This window comes from Martes martes (genome assembly GCF_963455335.1).
Source record: "Martes martes genome assembly, chromosome: 4".
NCBI classification, from domain to species: Eukaryota; Metazoa; Chordata; class Mammalia; order Carnivora; family Mustelidae; genus Martes; species Martes martes.
Window position 1 is genome coordinate 65,648,005 of NC_137891.1, and position 16,239 is coordinate 65,664,243.

The 16,239-nt window shown below is 39.9% G+C and overlaps 2 protein-coding genes across 2 annotated transcripts in view; one reads left to right on the forward strand and one right to left on the reverse strand.

Moving 5' to 3' along the window:
• ARFGEF1 (ARF guanine nucleotide exchange factor 1) overlaps positions 1–7,646 on the forward strand; it is a 147,385-nt gene extending 139,739 nt beyond the window's left edge. The window contains exons 36-39 of the mRNA XM_080801137.1: positions 1,387–1,555; positions 2,909–3,047; positions 4,564–4,681; positions 6,178–7,646. Coding sequence (XP_080657263.1) covers positions 1,387–1,555; positions 2,909–3,047; positions 4,564–4,681; positions 6,178–6,342 — 591 coding nt within the window. The 3' untranslated portion in view covers positions 6,343–7,646. The remainder of the gene's footprint in view (positions 1–1,386; positions 1,556–2,908; positions 3,048–4,563; positions 4,682–6,177) is intronic.
• Positions 7,647–8,673: 1,027 nt separating this feature from the next.
• CSPP1 (centrosome and spindle pole associated protein 1) overlaps positions 8,674–16,239 on the reverse strand; it is a 174,568-nt gene continuing 167,002 nt past the window's right edge. The window contains exons 29-31 of the mRNA XM_080801138.1: positions 15,955–16,064; positions 11,397–11,535; positions 8,674–9,541 (exon numbers count right to left, since the gene is read on the reverse strand). Of these exons, the coding sequence (XP_080657264.1) occupies positions 9,333–9,541; positions 11,397–11,535; positions 15,955–16,064 (458 nt within the window). The 3' untranslated portion in view covers positions 8,674–9,332. The remainder of the gene's footprint in view (positions 9,542–11,396; positions 11,536–15,954; positions 16,065–16,239) is intronic.

Below are 16,239 nucleotides of genomic sequence, written 5' to 3' on the forward strand. Positions count from 1 at the left end.
CCTTCATCACAGAAATGTCATTTTAAACCATGGGACTGAATGACATGCCCTAGGCAGTAGGTGTGGACACCTGAGAGGAGCGTCGCTGACCGGGACCCCGGGGCTTCCATGGTTAGAGCTCCTAGTGATGAAGCAGCTGGTAAAGAGCCTGAGAATAAGAATCCATGAGGCAAGGGGAGAGCAAGAGACAGTGGTGTCCCAGAAGCCAAATGAAGAAAATGTTTTAAGAAGGATGTGATTTTCTGTCACATGCTTAGAGGGCCAAGTAATATTTCATCTGAGAATCACCCTCTAGCAATTTGGTAGACTTCAGTGACCTTGACATTGTGTTTAATTGTAATGTTGGGGACAAAAGTATTACGGAAATGGGTACAAGAGGAATTGGAAGCAGCAAATATTGTTAATTCTGTCAAGGGAAGTTTTGCTGTAAAGGGGTACAGAGAAATAGAATAATTGCTGAGGAGAATGGAAGGGGTCAAGAGAAGGGTTTGCTTTGTATTGTCTTTAAGATTGACAGTATTGCAGCATTTTCCCTGATGAGAGTTCTCCAGGGAAGAGAGAACTGAATATAGAAGACAGGGGACTTGCAGAACAGTGTTTTTGAAAAGTGAATGGGGATTTCATCTAGTGCCAGCCCCTGGGGAGTTGTCTTAAATGGAAGCCTGGGCTGCTCTGCATTGTAACAGGAAAGCAACAAAGTGTGTGGGTTATTAACACAGGAAGGTTGGTCCATTTGCTGTTGGGAGTTTGTGGGATGTCTCTTCTGATAGAGGTGTGAAGAAAAATTATCCACCAAATGAGGCTGGGAAGAGAGTTCTAGATACATAGAGAAGGGAAAACATGAGTTAGTCGTCCAGGAAAGCAGACTAGGGCAGTGCAGGATTGCTGGGCAACACCCAGAGCCCACTGGTTTAAAACCAGTCTGTTTTCTCCAGTCTGTTTATTGTGTGGGTGTAGATGTAGAGTAGGTGGTTTTGCCAGCTAATTAATCTAAAAAGAGTGAGGGATTAGGCAAGAGAATAATTATAACTAGAGTCCATGGAGTCTAAACTCGTTGAGAAGAGAGGACCTAAGTCAGGGAAGGAACAGGAAGGGCTGTAGGCTCTGACAGGAGAAGAGCTCCTGGAGTCAAATGATAGGAGGAGGGAATTGGAAAGATAGCAGGTGACCCTTCATGACTAGGATGCATGGAAGGAAGAATCTGGAAATGCAGTAACAAAAGATGGACCTTTCCCTATTTCCTGTTGCGATAAGAGATTAAGTTCTGTGGCTTGATCGTAAAACTGATCCTTGAGGAACGTTGAGCTCTAAACTTACTAAAATTTGTGAACGTGTGTGTGTGTAAAACACACACACACGTGTGCTGTGGTGGTTTGTTTTCCAAAGAGAGATGCTGTGGACTTTGATGTTCGAGTTGATACACAAGATCAAGGAATGTACCGCTTTTTAACATCGCAACAACTTTTTAAGCTACTGGACTGCTTATTAGAGTCCCATAGATTTGCAAAAGCATTTAATTCCAACAACGAACAGAGGACTGCTCTGTGGAAAGCGGGTAAGTAGCACAAGTATCGTCACATTTCAGTGTTCACCATTAACACTTGTGCACCAGAGGTGTACATTTATCAGAATTCATTGTATAATTCGGGTGTATGCATTTTACACTATATGAACTTTTTACCTTAATAATAGTAGGAAGGCAGTCTACCAGCCAGAACTTTTATTATAGCATATAATAATATGTATATAATATATACTATAATGTGTAACATAAGCTACTGCTAGGGGAAATTTGTTTCCCCCTTGTGTAATCAGTCTGTTACTTGATTTGACTATTCATTTTTTTCATGTTGTTCACCCATTCTGGGCCTCCCTGTCCATACCGTCGGCATACAAAAGGTGCCCTTTTATGAGAAAAAGTGTATGAAGGTCCTGAACGTGATATCCTTGCATATGTATTCAGATGACATCTCCGTGCTCATCTGGGAATGGCCATACCTCGGAATGGAAGTGGATATTTTGAGGGAGGGAGACATATTTTTTAACAAGTTGGAAAATTTTAAGCATAATTTAATTATATAAATATAGTATATAATTAAGTATAATAATTAAACTGACATCTGATTTTGTACTTAAGAAATAGTTATTTGGCACCTCAGGTAAAAAAGAATGCTGGAAGAATGAGAGGCAACAGAATATGAAGGAAAAAAAGGGAGCTAATGTTTATTGAACATCAAACTCTGTGAAATAGTGTGGGATACTTTATATTTGCATATTTTACTTAATCTAAAGTGATTGGTCAACTCCTAATTAAGCCCATGGCTTTGCTCCTCCTCTTCCCTGTACAGTCTAACTTCTAGGAAGAGTAGTCTATATTCATTTTTTCCCCTTTATTCAACCCAAGTTGTTTCTGCCATTCAACCAGGACCACTCCTGCTAAAGTCACCAGGTTCCCTGTTTCCATATACATTGGGCCCTTCACCATGCTGATGGCCTTTTGAAACCTTCTCACTCCTGAGAGGTCTGCCCCTGTTCATCCAGGAGCCCTCCTGTAAGCTGTACGGAGCTTTCAGGTGCAATTTCATTTGAGGAGTTCTGCTTTCCCAGGCCAACATGGTTTTGTATCTCATATTCTGCCCTCCCCCTGCCTCCCAGCTTGAAAGAAAGGACATTTTAAACCTAGAAATCACCTCCTACTTGGGCCTCCAGCCCACTGACCTCCCCCACAGTCTCAAGGTGTGCCTTCTCTGAGCAATTCCTGTCCCTATGGGCCACCTCAGGGCAGCACTGCTTTGTAAGCAGCAGATGCCACAGCTGAATGTACACAAAATGTGCCTTCATACAAGGCTTTTTGTCTTTCTGTAAGATGCCTTCCTAAATTAATCCTGGAAACTTCCCTTTCCTGCAGGCTTCAAGGGCAAATCCAAACCTAACCTTCTGAAGCAGGAGACGAGCAGCCTTGCGTGTGGGCTGCGCATTCTCTTCCGGATGTACATGGATGAGAGTCGGGTTAGTGCCTGGGAGGAGGTCCAGCAGAGGCTTTTAAAGTAAGACTCTTGGTTCAGTTTCTGCCTTTGACTCATGTAGCTACATGGTACAGAGTAGGAAAGGGCCACTAGGTCTGTACTCAGGGCAGAGTCCACATCTCAGTCCCACTGCAGGACCATGCAAATAGCTTGGGGCCTAAGGAAGAGATTGTGAAAATTAGATACAGTCCTATAGATGGATGCACTTTTGCACAGTTGGTGACATGAGCAGATCGTGTCTGTTGTTACTTGCCGCTTCCAGTCAGCGAACGGGAGAAGAATTAGGCACAAACAAGTCAGCTGCAAGAGATTGGGAGCAGGGGACAATAGTCGAAAAGACTGCTGCCCCGAGCAACTCCTCAGTCTCGCTTTTATTAGGTAGAAACAATAACCAACAGAAGAGTTGATGAAGGTCAAACGTTAGTCATATGCCATGTAGATAAACAAGAAGGAGAGCAGAATATGTCTGTACAAGTAGTATAAAGTTTATAGTTGAACAAGCACATTCAAAGGACTTATCTAAGTAGCCACAGGTGCTCTCTGGGCGGGGGTGGGGGGTGGGGGAGGCGGGGGGAAGGGGAGATAACGGAAAAATGAAGCAGGCGGCCTTCCGCCCTGAGTGAGCCGGGCATCCCCAGCTGCTCAGCTTCAAGGCCGTATATCGTTCTCTCCCCCAGAGGCCTGTTGCAGTATCTGTTTTTCTTAAGGCTGTATCTAAATGTGCTTGGTAACTAGTAAAATTTCCCGGGGGTTATATTTTAAGTAATACATTGTTCTGAGGGGCAGTTGCAGTTACTGCTATGGGACAGGAAAAAGCTTTCTCCCTTAAAATTTAAAATGTCAGAGATTTTGGGCTTTTTCATGCCACAGATAACTGCGTTTTTACGAACAGGTCATATGTGAAAGTGAAAACCTGCCTGCATTTAGTTTGAAAAAATACTTGGAGTTTTTTTAGTGTTACCTTTTTTGCATTCTCTTTTTACTTCATGACAGCTTAAGATTCTGTTCTTTAAATTTTAAACTCATGCTAAGAATGAAATATGCCATTCAGAAAGAATGCTGTCTTCTTCATTGTCTCTGCAAATATTCTCAGGGAACAGATGTTCTCAGAGACCAATTAAGTACATTTCAGAGCTTCAAGAGATGACTTTGTCCCTGTTTCCCACTTTATTGATGAGATTTTTAAGACCCAGAAGTGTCTCACCTTCACAGTGAGTGTAGGGAAGAGCTGCCCCAGATTTCAGCCCTGGTTTCTTGACACCAGGCTTGTACGTGTGCTGCCGCACAGGGTCTCTGAAATTCAATGGAACTTTCAGAAAAATGCATTTCCTGATACATTGCAATGGTTTCTTTAACGTCTGGTTTTCTTCTCATTTGAAAAGGATATGTTTATGTTGACACTCTAGCTAGTGTTAGCAGATGGACTCTTTACCAGTTCCTAGTAGTCCCTTCCCACCTCGTCCAGCTGTTGTTTCTCTGTGAATGCCTGTAGCAGCAGGTATGCAGCACATGTCAAAGTGAGCCTTTTCTGTTACAGTGTCTGCAGCGAAGCCCTAAGTTACTTCCTTACTCTAACATCAGAGAGTCATCGGGAAGCCTGGACTAACTTACTGCTTTTGTTTCTAACTAAAGTTCTAAAGATAAGCGACAGTAGGGTAAGTATGAGATGTCTTCTCCAGCCCAGCATTTCTAGCCTGACCAGCATCATGCTCAAGCAGGAGGCAGGGGTGCCAGCTTGCAGACCTGAGGCTCAGAGGTGGATCCAGCAAAGCGCAGGCCATGGTGCCACTTTGTCCTGGACCACGGTGGCCCCTTTCCTCATGGGTGTTTCAGTCTTCTCCCTCCTCACCCTGCTTTGTTGTCTAAACAGTGTAGGGAATTCAGTAAAGGAGGAATCAGAATCCTTTGGGACACCCTGAGAAGCTTCTGGGTCCCCCACACTTTGCAAGTCCTATCCTGATCCTTGAAGTCTCTCCTGCTCCATTTTGAAAACTGCCATCCTGCCCAACCCCTGGCCCTATACTCTGTCCTCACCAACGCTGTTTCTGGGTCCGAGGCCTTTGCTCCAGGCTTCAGCCATTCCTTTGGCATATTTATTGGTTCCATGTAACACAGGGGCCCTAGTGAATGGGCCATAAACTCATTTAAGAATTTGAAAGCAGTAGAAATGATCAATTTAAAAATATGCAACTAAATACATACAACTAAATATATACAACATACGCAACTAAATACATACATTCAGATTTTTTAAAATATGCATTTCCCTTTTTAAAAAATACAGCAACTTGTAGCTCATATACTTGGAAACCAGTTGCTGTGATCCCTGAATTGGTTTAAAAGTGCCTAGTGAGGTAGCCTGAGATTGGGGTCAAGGTGGTATCACTCGGTGTTGAACAGATGTTCATCCCAAGTCATGTGCTGTAGTCTACATGCATTTACCTCTGACTCCTGGGCTGGATAAAGCTTGGAGAAGTGACCTAAGGCATCAGCAGCTGTTTGGCCAGGAAGGCCTCTAAACCCCAGTCTGTTGGTTCTACCACGGGCTTCTATGCCACCATCGATCACACTGCTGTCTAGTCCGTTGTGGGGTGTGGAGGGCAGCAGAGAGAAAACAGGCAGGCAACTTGTATTCAGGAGATTGAGGAACTCCAGCAAAGATGACCACAGTACATCAGTTAAACTATAAATGTGGAAAGTCTGATCTTTGCCTGGAGATAGCAATTTTATATCACAGCATTAGGTAGAATTTTCCATAAAAATTAAAATTTTCTTCAAGAAACAAGATTGTTTCAGTAACCCATAGCTTATTAAAAAACTCAGCTGTGGTTCCTGCTTGTCTTCTTACTTTTGCTTATTACCCAGGAAAAGCAGTGATAGTAAAAGTTTGTCATAAGTTTGTCAAGGAAATGTAATGGGAAATGTTTTTCAAAATAAGGGTAGGTAATTGAATAACGTTTGAGTGACTCTTTTGAATACTCCTTCTTCAGTTCCATAATCAGTACGGTCCCTGCTTTACGCAGATGCCTTTCCTCTGTCTTCATTGATCAGTGCGGGCCCCTGAAGGAGTTTGACTCTCAAGGCATTTGAGCTACTGTGGTGTGGAATGCGAGCACTGCTAATGGAGCAATTTCTTTCCCTCTCTCCCCAGTTTAAAGCTCATGCTTCATCCTACTACCCTCTCTTATGTGAAATTATGCAATTTGATTTGATTCCTGAACTTCGTGCTGTTCTTAGAAGATTTTTTCTGCGAATTGGAGTAGTTTTTCAAATATCACAACCACCCGAACAGGAACTTGGAATAAATAAGCAATGATGGCAACTCGGTATTTTCTGTTGGCGTTTACATCCCTCCGCTCTTTAAAAGGACCTTGGAGCTGAGGTTTCCTACCTGAAAAACAGTTTCTCTGAATTGCAGTGTTGGAGGGTTACTGGTAAAGATGCTTAGAACTGTAACTCAAACTTGCAACGCTCCAGTCCCTACTTAGTAATCTGGTGGATTCTGTTTGTCATGTTGGGCTCATGTTGAGCAGAAAGCCTGTTTCCACAGTGTCAGCTTGTGTTCATGTGTCCTTCCCTGTCCTTGGCAGCAGGGAGAGCCCCATATATTTTCGGCAGGTGTGGAAGTAAAACTTGACCCAAAGAACTATAGATGTAAAGATTTGAACTTCTGCAAGAAGTACAACTCAGGAGAGCTGTATTTTGAAGGATAAAATGTTTATAATTGGGGGGTGGGAGGGAGAAGAAGAAATTATTGTTCATGGTAAAAGATATTTAGCAACTATGGTATTCCTATTCTGAAGATTTTTGCACACTCAGGCTATCTGAGATACTGGTAATCATCCTTCTGTGAAAAATGTACAGAGATGCAGGTCTGTAATATAAAAATCTTAAACATTATATAGTTCTTCCTGCACTGTTTTATTTTAATTTCTTTATTTTCTTATTCATTTGCTAAATACCTATAATATTTTGTCAAATGCACTAAACATTTGGGTTGAACTTTTTGTCTTTTTTATTTTGTGGGGGTTTTGGTTTTGCCCTTTTTTGTGGGGGGGTGGAAAATTTGAGGGTTTAACATGCCCAGAAAGCTGTTGTGGCTGACACTTGTCAAGACCAACAGCAAAAAAAAAGTAGAAAATACTCCTACTGACCTAACTACCTGTAATATACTTCTCTTAGGGCTTCTAAAGATGAGCCATTAAAATAGAGTTGATCCTTCAAGGACCGAAACTTGAATCACTGCAAAATGAATCTAGGTTGCTATCATTTTCTTTTTTCTTTTGGGTGGCGGGGCTTGATGTAGATTTTACTCTATGTACAGAATTTAATGTTGAATATGTTAAAATAACAAATCTGGCATGGTTGGGGGAGTTAGATTTACTGGAAATGTATTCATACTGTGAATTGTGCTCTGATGGTTAAAAAAAAAAGACAAGATTGTCAAGCATTCCGTATTAACAGTGGATGTAGAAAATTTTTTCAGATGGATAAAATGTATATGGTACAGATGTAAAGTTTTCTATGTAAAAAATTCTGTACAACTTTCTGTACAATATTGATTCTCATCTGGCATATTCTAATCAGGTTATAGGTCAATAAAGTTTTTGGATTATTTCATCAGTGCAATCAAAACCTGTGTAATCTACAGCCCCATGTTTCATTCTTTGTTAAAAGCAGAACAATTTAGGAGTATTCTTGGCCAGAACTACAAATTCAGTGTTCTTTAGTTCTGATATTTTTCAGCTTTTGGCATTAGGGTCATGTTTTCTTAGCCATAGGTTATTCATAATTAAAATTATGTAACCCAAAATAAGGCTACACTGTGTGAATGCAAAGAGAGATGAAGTCACTTTTGGGGCAGTTTGTCAGGGGGGCATTGTGTGTCCTAGGAGTTGTGTGATACTATTGCATTGAACAAAAAATGGAACATCAAGATAATGATTGTGTTTAAAAATAGAAGTGTTCACTCTTTACTCTCATACCTTAAATGAGTTACTGAACAATGCATTTATAGGTATACCATATTTACTACCCCCAAGACATCCCCGTGCAAGCCCAGCTGGATGCTAGAGCTGGGAGTCGCCTACCTTCGTAGCTGGGAACCACCATGACCTTCCAATCTATCTGATGGGTAAGTGTTTCAAATGACCTGGTGGTTTGTTATTTTGTCGTATAGTATCAGGACCCTCCCTACAGGAGACAGAGGCTTTCATGATACTTTCAAATGAAGATATAAGAGGAAAAATCTTCACGTAAAAGAAACAATGGTTAGGTTACAAAATTGAGTATAAAATGCATAGCTAAAATTCAAAGTGGAGTAATTTTACACTTGTAGTAAACTTGTCTACACCGTCCACCATTAGTTCCATTAATGGAAATGTACAAGAAGGAGTGCCCGGGGGTGTTCTCAGCCATCATAATGCTAAAGACCAATGAATTATTTCCCAGATTTTGATTTAATCTCTACTTTTTTAAAGGTACCACTTATGGAGTGATTAGGAAGACTGACTCACTTATCCAAGGGTCCATGGTGGCACAGCAACAATTCCAGTCTCTGTCCTTGGACCCTGGGTGGTCCTGTCTTCAACTTCTAAAACACCTTGTCTAGAAACCTCAATTCCAGTTAAAATAAGAAATTGACATTGATAATAAAAAATAATTTATTTCTACCGAGTAGTTGTTAAGTCATACAAATTAGTAAACATAATGCCTTCATTTGCATAAACATAGAGGCATGTATGGCTTAGTGTATGGCTTATGGGAATAAAATCAGTTATGACTGCCCCATCATTTAAACTGAATGAGTAGCTATAAAAGACATGGAAATAACTAGCACATTTGATTCATTACCTAGCAACTGAAATACTCAGCTACAACCAATGTATTTATTAAATGAATTATTCTGAATAGCGATACCAATGGCAAATGTACATACAAGCGTATTCAGGTTTTACAGTACTGTTAAGACACTTGTTTTATTCACCTTATCTTACTGACAAGCAGAATTTAAAATAATGCACATATGGTAGTTGATTCCAAGAGTTCATTACCACCCCAATTTATGGCAAAATTATGCAAAAATAATTCTGTATAATTCTACATTATATAAATTAATCATTGCCTTTTATTTATGTACAGAATATATACATCTTTATTATACATCATCATGGGGGAAAAACACCTTATATACAGATGATACCTGTGTAAGTAACAGGGCCAAAAGTAGCACACATATTATTAAAGGTTCTGATTTGACATTCCTTTTACCTTAAAAGGCACTGCTGGGTCCAGTACAGATTTATTTTAACCATGAGCTGTAGACAGGCCCTGCCAACTGTAAGTGCCTGGTTTTCCAGGAACTTGCTGCTGCTCCTGGTTCAGCTGCTCGGCCATGAACCGTTTCAGCGTTTCTGAGGTGCCTGGGCGGAGCCAGGGCTCAGTGGCTACAGAGTTTGATCCGTCGTCCCCCACATGCTTCATGTCATCAGGGTCAACCAGTGAACTCTCATCGTCTAAAGGAGGCAAGAGGGACATGACTCAGGTAACACTGGTAGCAAGGAGGTGAAATGCACACAGATCTCCTTCCTGTAATTTAACCATTCCAGCCCTGCATTTCTCCACAGGATTACGTTCTACAAAGTACTCTTTTGTCCAGGTCCCTCATTTAGAGGTAGGAAGAAAATGGTCAAGTGAATAGGTGACTCCGTGGTGCCAACACCCACAGGGATTCCAAAGACAGCAAAGTAGAGGGCGATAAACGTTAAGCTGGTTGCAGAAGTGTATGCAACCTTATAAAACTTTTAAATTCAGCAAAGTTTTAGAAACTCCAAACCTGTTACCAATGCTCTAAGGAGAGAAAATCCTTTTAGGAAAGCACTACACAGGCAGATAGGAGATGAAATTATGTCCATTCTTGTACCTAATCTAAGAGGTTGTTGTCTACTCCATTAAAAGGTGGGTCCTTAGTTTAAGTTTCATTCTTTAATTGAATATACTCAACTATCTCTGTATTTTACTTATTAGATATAATAGGAAAATCTGTCTTCCTACCCTGTGATGTCATTTTTTTTTTTTTTAACATCTCCCAGTCTGTGAAGGATTAGCCCAGCAAAGGGATATGTACAGTCAGTTTAATAAGCAGTCACTCCACATCGTACCAAAAAGCTCCTGTTTGAAAGGACAATGTTAAAAAGAAGTTTAGAAGCTGAAAACCTGTAAGAGTTTCTTTAAATGCTCTACTTTTCTCAATTTAAATATATCCCTGTTAAATATTAATCACCCTTACTGGTTCTAAAAGAAATTTAAGAATAGGCAATCCTCAGTGCAGAGTTAAAGAACTGTTTTCCCACTGGTCCACATTTTTTCAGGTACGGTATGAAAAGTACTGCTCCATCAGTTTACCATATGTGCTGGCATTTGATATGGAACTGCCACCAGAACATACGATACCCTGACTGCTAGAGATTATAGGAGTATAGTTTTAAATTTAAATGAAGTGTTAAAGATAGGAAGATTGCTATTAGGATTGTTGTATGTAGCCTCACAGACTAAAGGGAATTGTCCCAAGACCACTCTACTGTTCGCTAAAACTAGTAGTGAGGGGTTCACTAGCTGCCTAAGGAATCATCCTGCTGGTCACCCAAACAACCAGAGACCATGAAGCCCTAAGAAAAACACTAAACCTTGGCTTCTGTTCTAAAAAGAAACATCAACCTGGGGCTGCTTTGCTTTGTCTATGGCATTGAAAGCCAAGGAAAAAAGTTAAAAAAAAAAAAATTTGTTCGTAGTACTATAAATTTATAATAGATGTGTTCTCTAAAGACCTCGAAGTTGTCAAGTTAGTTTCTAATAATTCCTCACTTTGGTAAGGGGAGTGAGATGCTGATACTAACCAGCATTTTCCCTGCTGAAAGCAAAGAGAGCCTGGATATATTTAATAAAAATTTCATCGGTTTAGAATCCACTCAAGTGATGCCTGGGTGGCTCAGTTGGTTAAGCGTCTGCCTTCATTCAGCTCAGGTCATGGTCCCAGAGTCCTGGAATCAAGTCCTGCATCAAGCTCCTTGCTCATCAGGGAGTCTGCTGCTCCCTCTGCCTGCTGTTCCCCCTGCTTGTGCTCTGACAAATAAATAAAATCTTAAAAAAAAAAAAAATCCACTCAAAAAGCATACCCTCTCTGGTAGAATGTGATGCAATATTGATCCAGAGTCCAGGTTTTCCTGGATAGTATCTATGGTTTTAGGCCTTACAACTCAAAGGGATTTCAAAATTCATTGTATCATCCCCCAGCCGACAGGGAAAACTTCCTTGTAAACAGGTTTGAGTTCTTACAGAATGTGCTGTAGTCCCTTAAGACTGGCCACTTACCTGTATTAATCGGTTTATTCTGAAGTTCATTCAGTTTTCGCATCCTTTCCTCATTTTTCATCCTAAGCTGATCAATATTTATACTGGACACAGATTTTAAAGAGAGACCATCTGGTGGCATATTAGGATGATTGTTATCCTGTAATTAGAAAAGAACTTTTTAAACAATCATTGACCTCAATCAGTGAACCTAAAAATATTCTTGCTCCTGATAAATATATAGTGTAAGGAATAAAGTAGAATATAAATGCTACAGATTTCCATTTAAGTTCTGGTATTTATTCATGCAGGCTCAGGTAAAGATACAGCATCTGTGATAATAATATGTAAATGCTGCCAGGCTGGGTGAAGATGGGAAATTTTAGGACCCAAAAGGTTAAAAAAGTGAAACAACAGGGGCTAAGAATCCATTAAGCTACAGTAATCAATTCAGGGTGGTAGTGGCTTAAAGAGAGACCTACAGATCAATGGAATAGAGTCCAGGAACAAACCCTTACATTTATGGACAAAATGGCCAACAAAATTCACTAGGGGAAAGAAGAGCCTTTTAAACATGTTACTGGAACAACTGGATTGTCCACAATGCAAAAGAATGAATTTGGATCCCTACACCTCACATCAATTGCAAAAATTAACTGAGAGTGGATCACTGACCTCCTTAGAAGAAAACACAAGTAACTGGGGTAGGTAATGGTTTCTGATTATAGACCCCAAAAGCACAAGTGATAAAACAGAAGAATGGTAAGTTGGACTCCATCAACAATGTACAAAGACAACCCACAAAATGAGAGAAAACTATGCAAATCATACCTTAATAAGAGACTTGTGTCTCAAATACATAACTGACAAATCAACAATAGCATGATTAGAAAATGGGCAAAGGATTTGCAGACACAGCTTAAAAGAAGATACTGAACATCATTAGGGAAATGAAAAACCCACAATGAGGCACTACTTCACACTCCCTAGGATGACTATAATAACTGTAATAAAAGAGACAGTAACAAGTATAGCCATGATATAGAAACTGGAACCTTCATCTATTGCTAGTGGAAGTATAAAATGGTGTAGCCACTTTGGAAGCCACTTTTGGAAGTATAAAATGGTGTAGCCACTCTGGCAGTTCCTCAAAATGCTGACCACAGTTACTTCTATAACGCAACAATTCTATTCCTAGGTATGCATGCAACAGAAATGAAAATCATCAGAAAACTTGTACACAAAAGTAGAAACAATCCAAATGTCCATCAAGTGTTGAATGGATAAACTGAATGTGGAATACCCATTCAAAGGACTATTATACTCAGCAATAAAAAGGAGGCAAGTACTGACATGCTAAAACTTGACCGTATCTCATGTCTGTGTATCCAGAAAAGGCAATGCTATGGAGACAGAAAGTAGACTGACGTTTGCTGGGGAAACAAGTTACTTCCACCTAGTAAAGCTACACATGTAATAATGCTAATTATAGCATTTATCCTTTGTGGACCTGATTCAGTGCTAATGGTTCATATATATCATCTAACTGTATCCTCATGTCACATATATAGGACAACACACAGTTTAAGAATTTGCCCAAAGTTATCTAGTCAACAAAGTACACAACGTCACAAGGGCTTTTTACTGGTTATACTACAAAAACATTAACACAGGGGCACCTGGGTGGCTCAGTGGGTTAAAGCCTCTGCCTTCGGCTCAGGTCATGATCCCAGGGTCCTGGGATCGAGCCCCACATTGGGCTCTCTGCTCAGCAGGAGCCTACTTCCCTTCCTCCCTCTCTCTGCCTGCCTCTCTGCCTACTTGTGATTTCTGCCTGTCAAATAAAAAAATTAAAAAAAAAAACGTTTACACACATTCTATGAAAAGAATATAGGTTGAATATCAGCCTTCCTGTAGAACGTGACCTTGGGCAGGTTATCTGAACAAAATACTATATAGTAGGCTTAGGTGTCTAAGAGGATAAAGCAGACTTTGCAATAAACGTTTATCAGTTGCTTCTTTTACTTTCTGAAATCCAAGTATTCTGTAACAGAGGAGGAAGATGAGGGTGTGGAATGAACATTCTGTGCCAGGGACTGCTAGGCTTACAACCACACTAGGAGATAGGAAAACATGACCTCAGAAGCCAAGGTACCAGAGTTCAAAGACTATTTGGTGGTAGAGCCTACAGTTACCTCTATCCACAGCAAGTGCTCACTCATTATTGGTCCACACCGATATATTTTTTATTTTTACTTATTTTCAAACATTTTTAAAATTTAAATTCAATTAATATGTAACGTATTACTGGTTTCAGAGGTATAGGCCTGGGATTCATCAGTCTTACATAATACCCTGTGCTCATTATATCATCACGTGCCCTCCTTAATGTCCATCTCCGTTAACCCCGTCCCTCCACCCATCCCTGCTCCGGCAATCATCAGCATTCTGTTTCCTATGATTAACAGTTGTCTTATTTCTCTCTCTGGTTTTTTTTTTCCCCTTTCTTCCCCTATGATCCTCTCTTTTGTTTCTTAAATTCCACATACGAGTGAGATCATATGGTAATTGTCTTTCTCTGACTTATTTCACTTAGCATAATAACCTCTAGTTCCATCCACGTCACTGCAAATGGCAAGATTTCATTTCTTGATGGCTGAATTATATATATACATAAAATATGTTATATATATATATAAAATTAATTAATATATATAGTCTTGGTCATGGTGAATAATCCTTTTACTGTACTGTTTGGAGCCTATTGCATAGGGTCTTTCAATTGTACCTTTGGATCCTATTGGCTAGTACCTTGGTGAGAATTTTGGCATCCATGTTCATCAGGTATCTTGGTCTGTAATTCTCCTTTTTGGTGGGGTCTTTGTCTGCTTTTGGGATCAAGGTAATGCTGGCTTCAGAGAAAAAGTCTGGAAGTTTTCCTTCCTTTTCTATTTTTTGAAACAGCTTCAGAAGAACAGGTATTAATTCTTTAAATGTAGAAATCCCCCTGGGAAGTCATCTAGCCCTGGAGTCTTTGTTGGGAGATTTTTAATTACTGCTTCAATTTCCTTGCTGGTTATGGGTCTGTTCAGGTTTTCCATTTCTTCCTGGTTCAGTTTTGATAGTTTATAGGTCTCTAGGAATGCTTCCATTTCTTCCAGATTGCCTCATTTGTTAGAATATAGTTGCTCATAATATGTTCTTAAAACTATTTCTTTGGTATTGGTCATGATCTCTCCTCTTTCATTTATGATTTTACTTATTTGGGTCCTTTCTGTTTTCTTTTTGATAAGTCTGGCTAGGCGCTTATTGATCTTAATAATTCTTTCAAAGAACCAGCTCCTAGTTTCCTTGATCCATTCTACTGTTCCTTTGGTTTCTGTATTGTTGATTTCTGCTCTAACCTTTATTTATTCTCTTCTCCTGCTGGGTTTAGGATGTATTTGTTGTCCTTTACCAGCTCCTTTAGGTATAAGGTCAGGTTGAATATTTGAAACCTTTCTTATTTCTTGAGAAAGGCTCATACTGCTATATCCTTCCCTCTTAGGACCCCCTTTGCTGCAGCCCAAAGATTCTGAACAGTTGTGTTTTCGTCATTTGTTTCCATGAATTTTTAAAATTCTTTAATTTCCTGGTTGACCCATTCATTCTTTAGTATGATGCTCTTTAGCCTCCATGTATTTGAGTTCTTTCCAACTTTCCTCTTGTGGTGAGTTCTAGTTTCAAAACATCGTGGTCTGAAAATATATATGAAATGATCCCAATCTTTTGGTACTGGTTGAGACCTGATTTGAGACCCAGGATGTGATCTCTTCGGAAGAATGTTCCATGTGCACTGGAGAAGAATGTGTATTCTGTTGCTTTAGGATGGAATGCTCTGAATATATCTGTGAAGTCCATCCAGTCCAGTGTGTCATTCAAAGCCCTTGTTTCCCTGTTGATCATCTGCTTCAATGATCTGTCCATTTCAGTTCCTGGGGTGTTAAAGTCCCCTACAATTATTGATGTGTTTCTTTGATTTAGTTATTAATTGGCTTATATTTTTGGCTGCTCCCATGTTAGGGGCATAAATATTTACAACTATTAGATCTTCTTGTTGGATAGACACTTTAATTATGATACAGTATCCTTCCTCATCCCGTATTACAGTCTTTGGTTTAAAATCTAATTTGTCTCGGGGTGTGTGGATGGCTCAGTCGTTTAAGCATCTACCTTCAGCTCAGGTCATGATCCCAGTCTTCTGGGTTCGAGTCCCACATCAGGCTCTCTGCGGAGTGGGGAGCTTGCTTCTCCCTCTGTCCCTTCCTCCTGCTAGTGTATTCTGTCACACTCTTTCTCTCATTCTCACTCTCAAAAAAAAAAAAAAAATCTAACTTGTCTGATATAAGAATTGCTAACCCAGCTTTTCTTCTGATGTCTATTAGCATGATAAATGGTTTTTCACCCCCTCACTTTCAATCTGGGGGTGTCTTTGGGTTTAAAATGAGTCTCTTGTGGACCACACCAATTTAGCATGGGTCAGAACCCAGACCTCTCCTAAACTGAAAAGGGAAAAAAGAAAAAGATACTTCATACATACATAGTCCAGTCCTTTCTGTTTGTTCCTCCTGCGCTCCCTTGCAGAGGGCACCTGGGACTGTGGAGGGAGGATGTCATCTTCAATGGCAGGATATGTCTCGCCATAAGCACCTAGGAAGACCAAACAAAGGAGAAGCCTTAAACATCCACCATTTCAAATCTTTTTACTCCGAGCTAAACCAATACTTTCTTTTTTACTAGCTTTAAGATATTATTTACATATAATAAAATTCAGCTACTACAAATGTACACAAACAGTTCAATAACTTTTGTGGAATACACATTT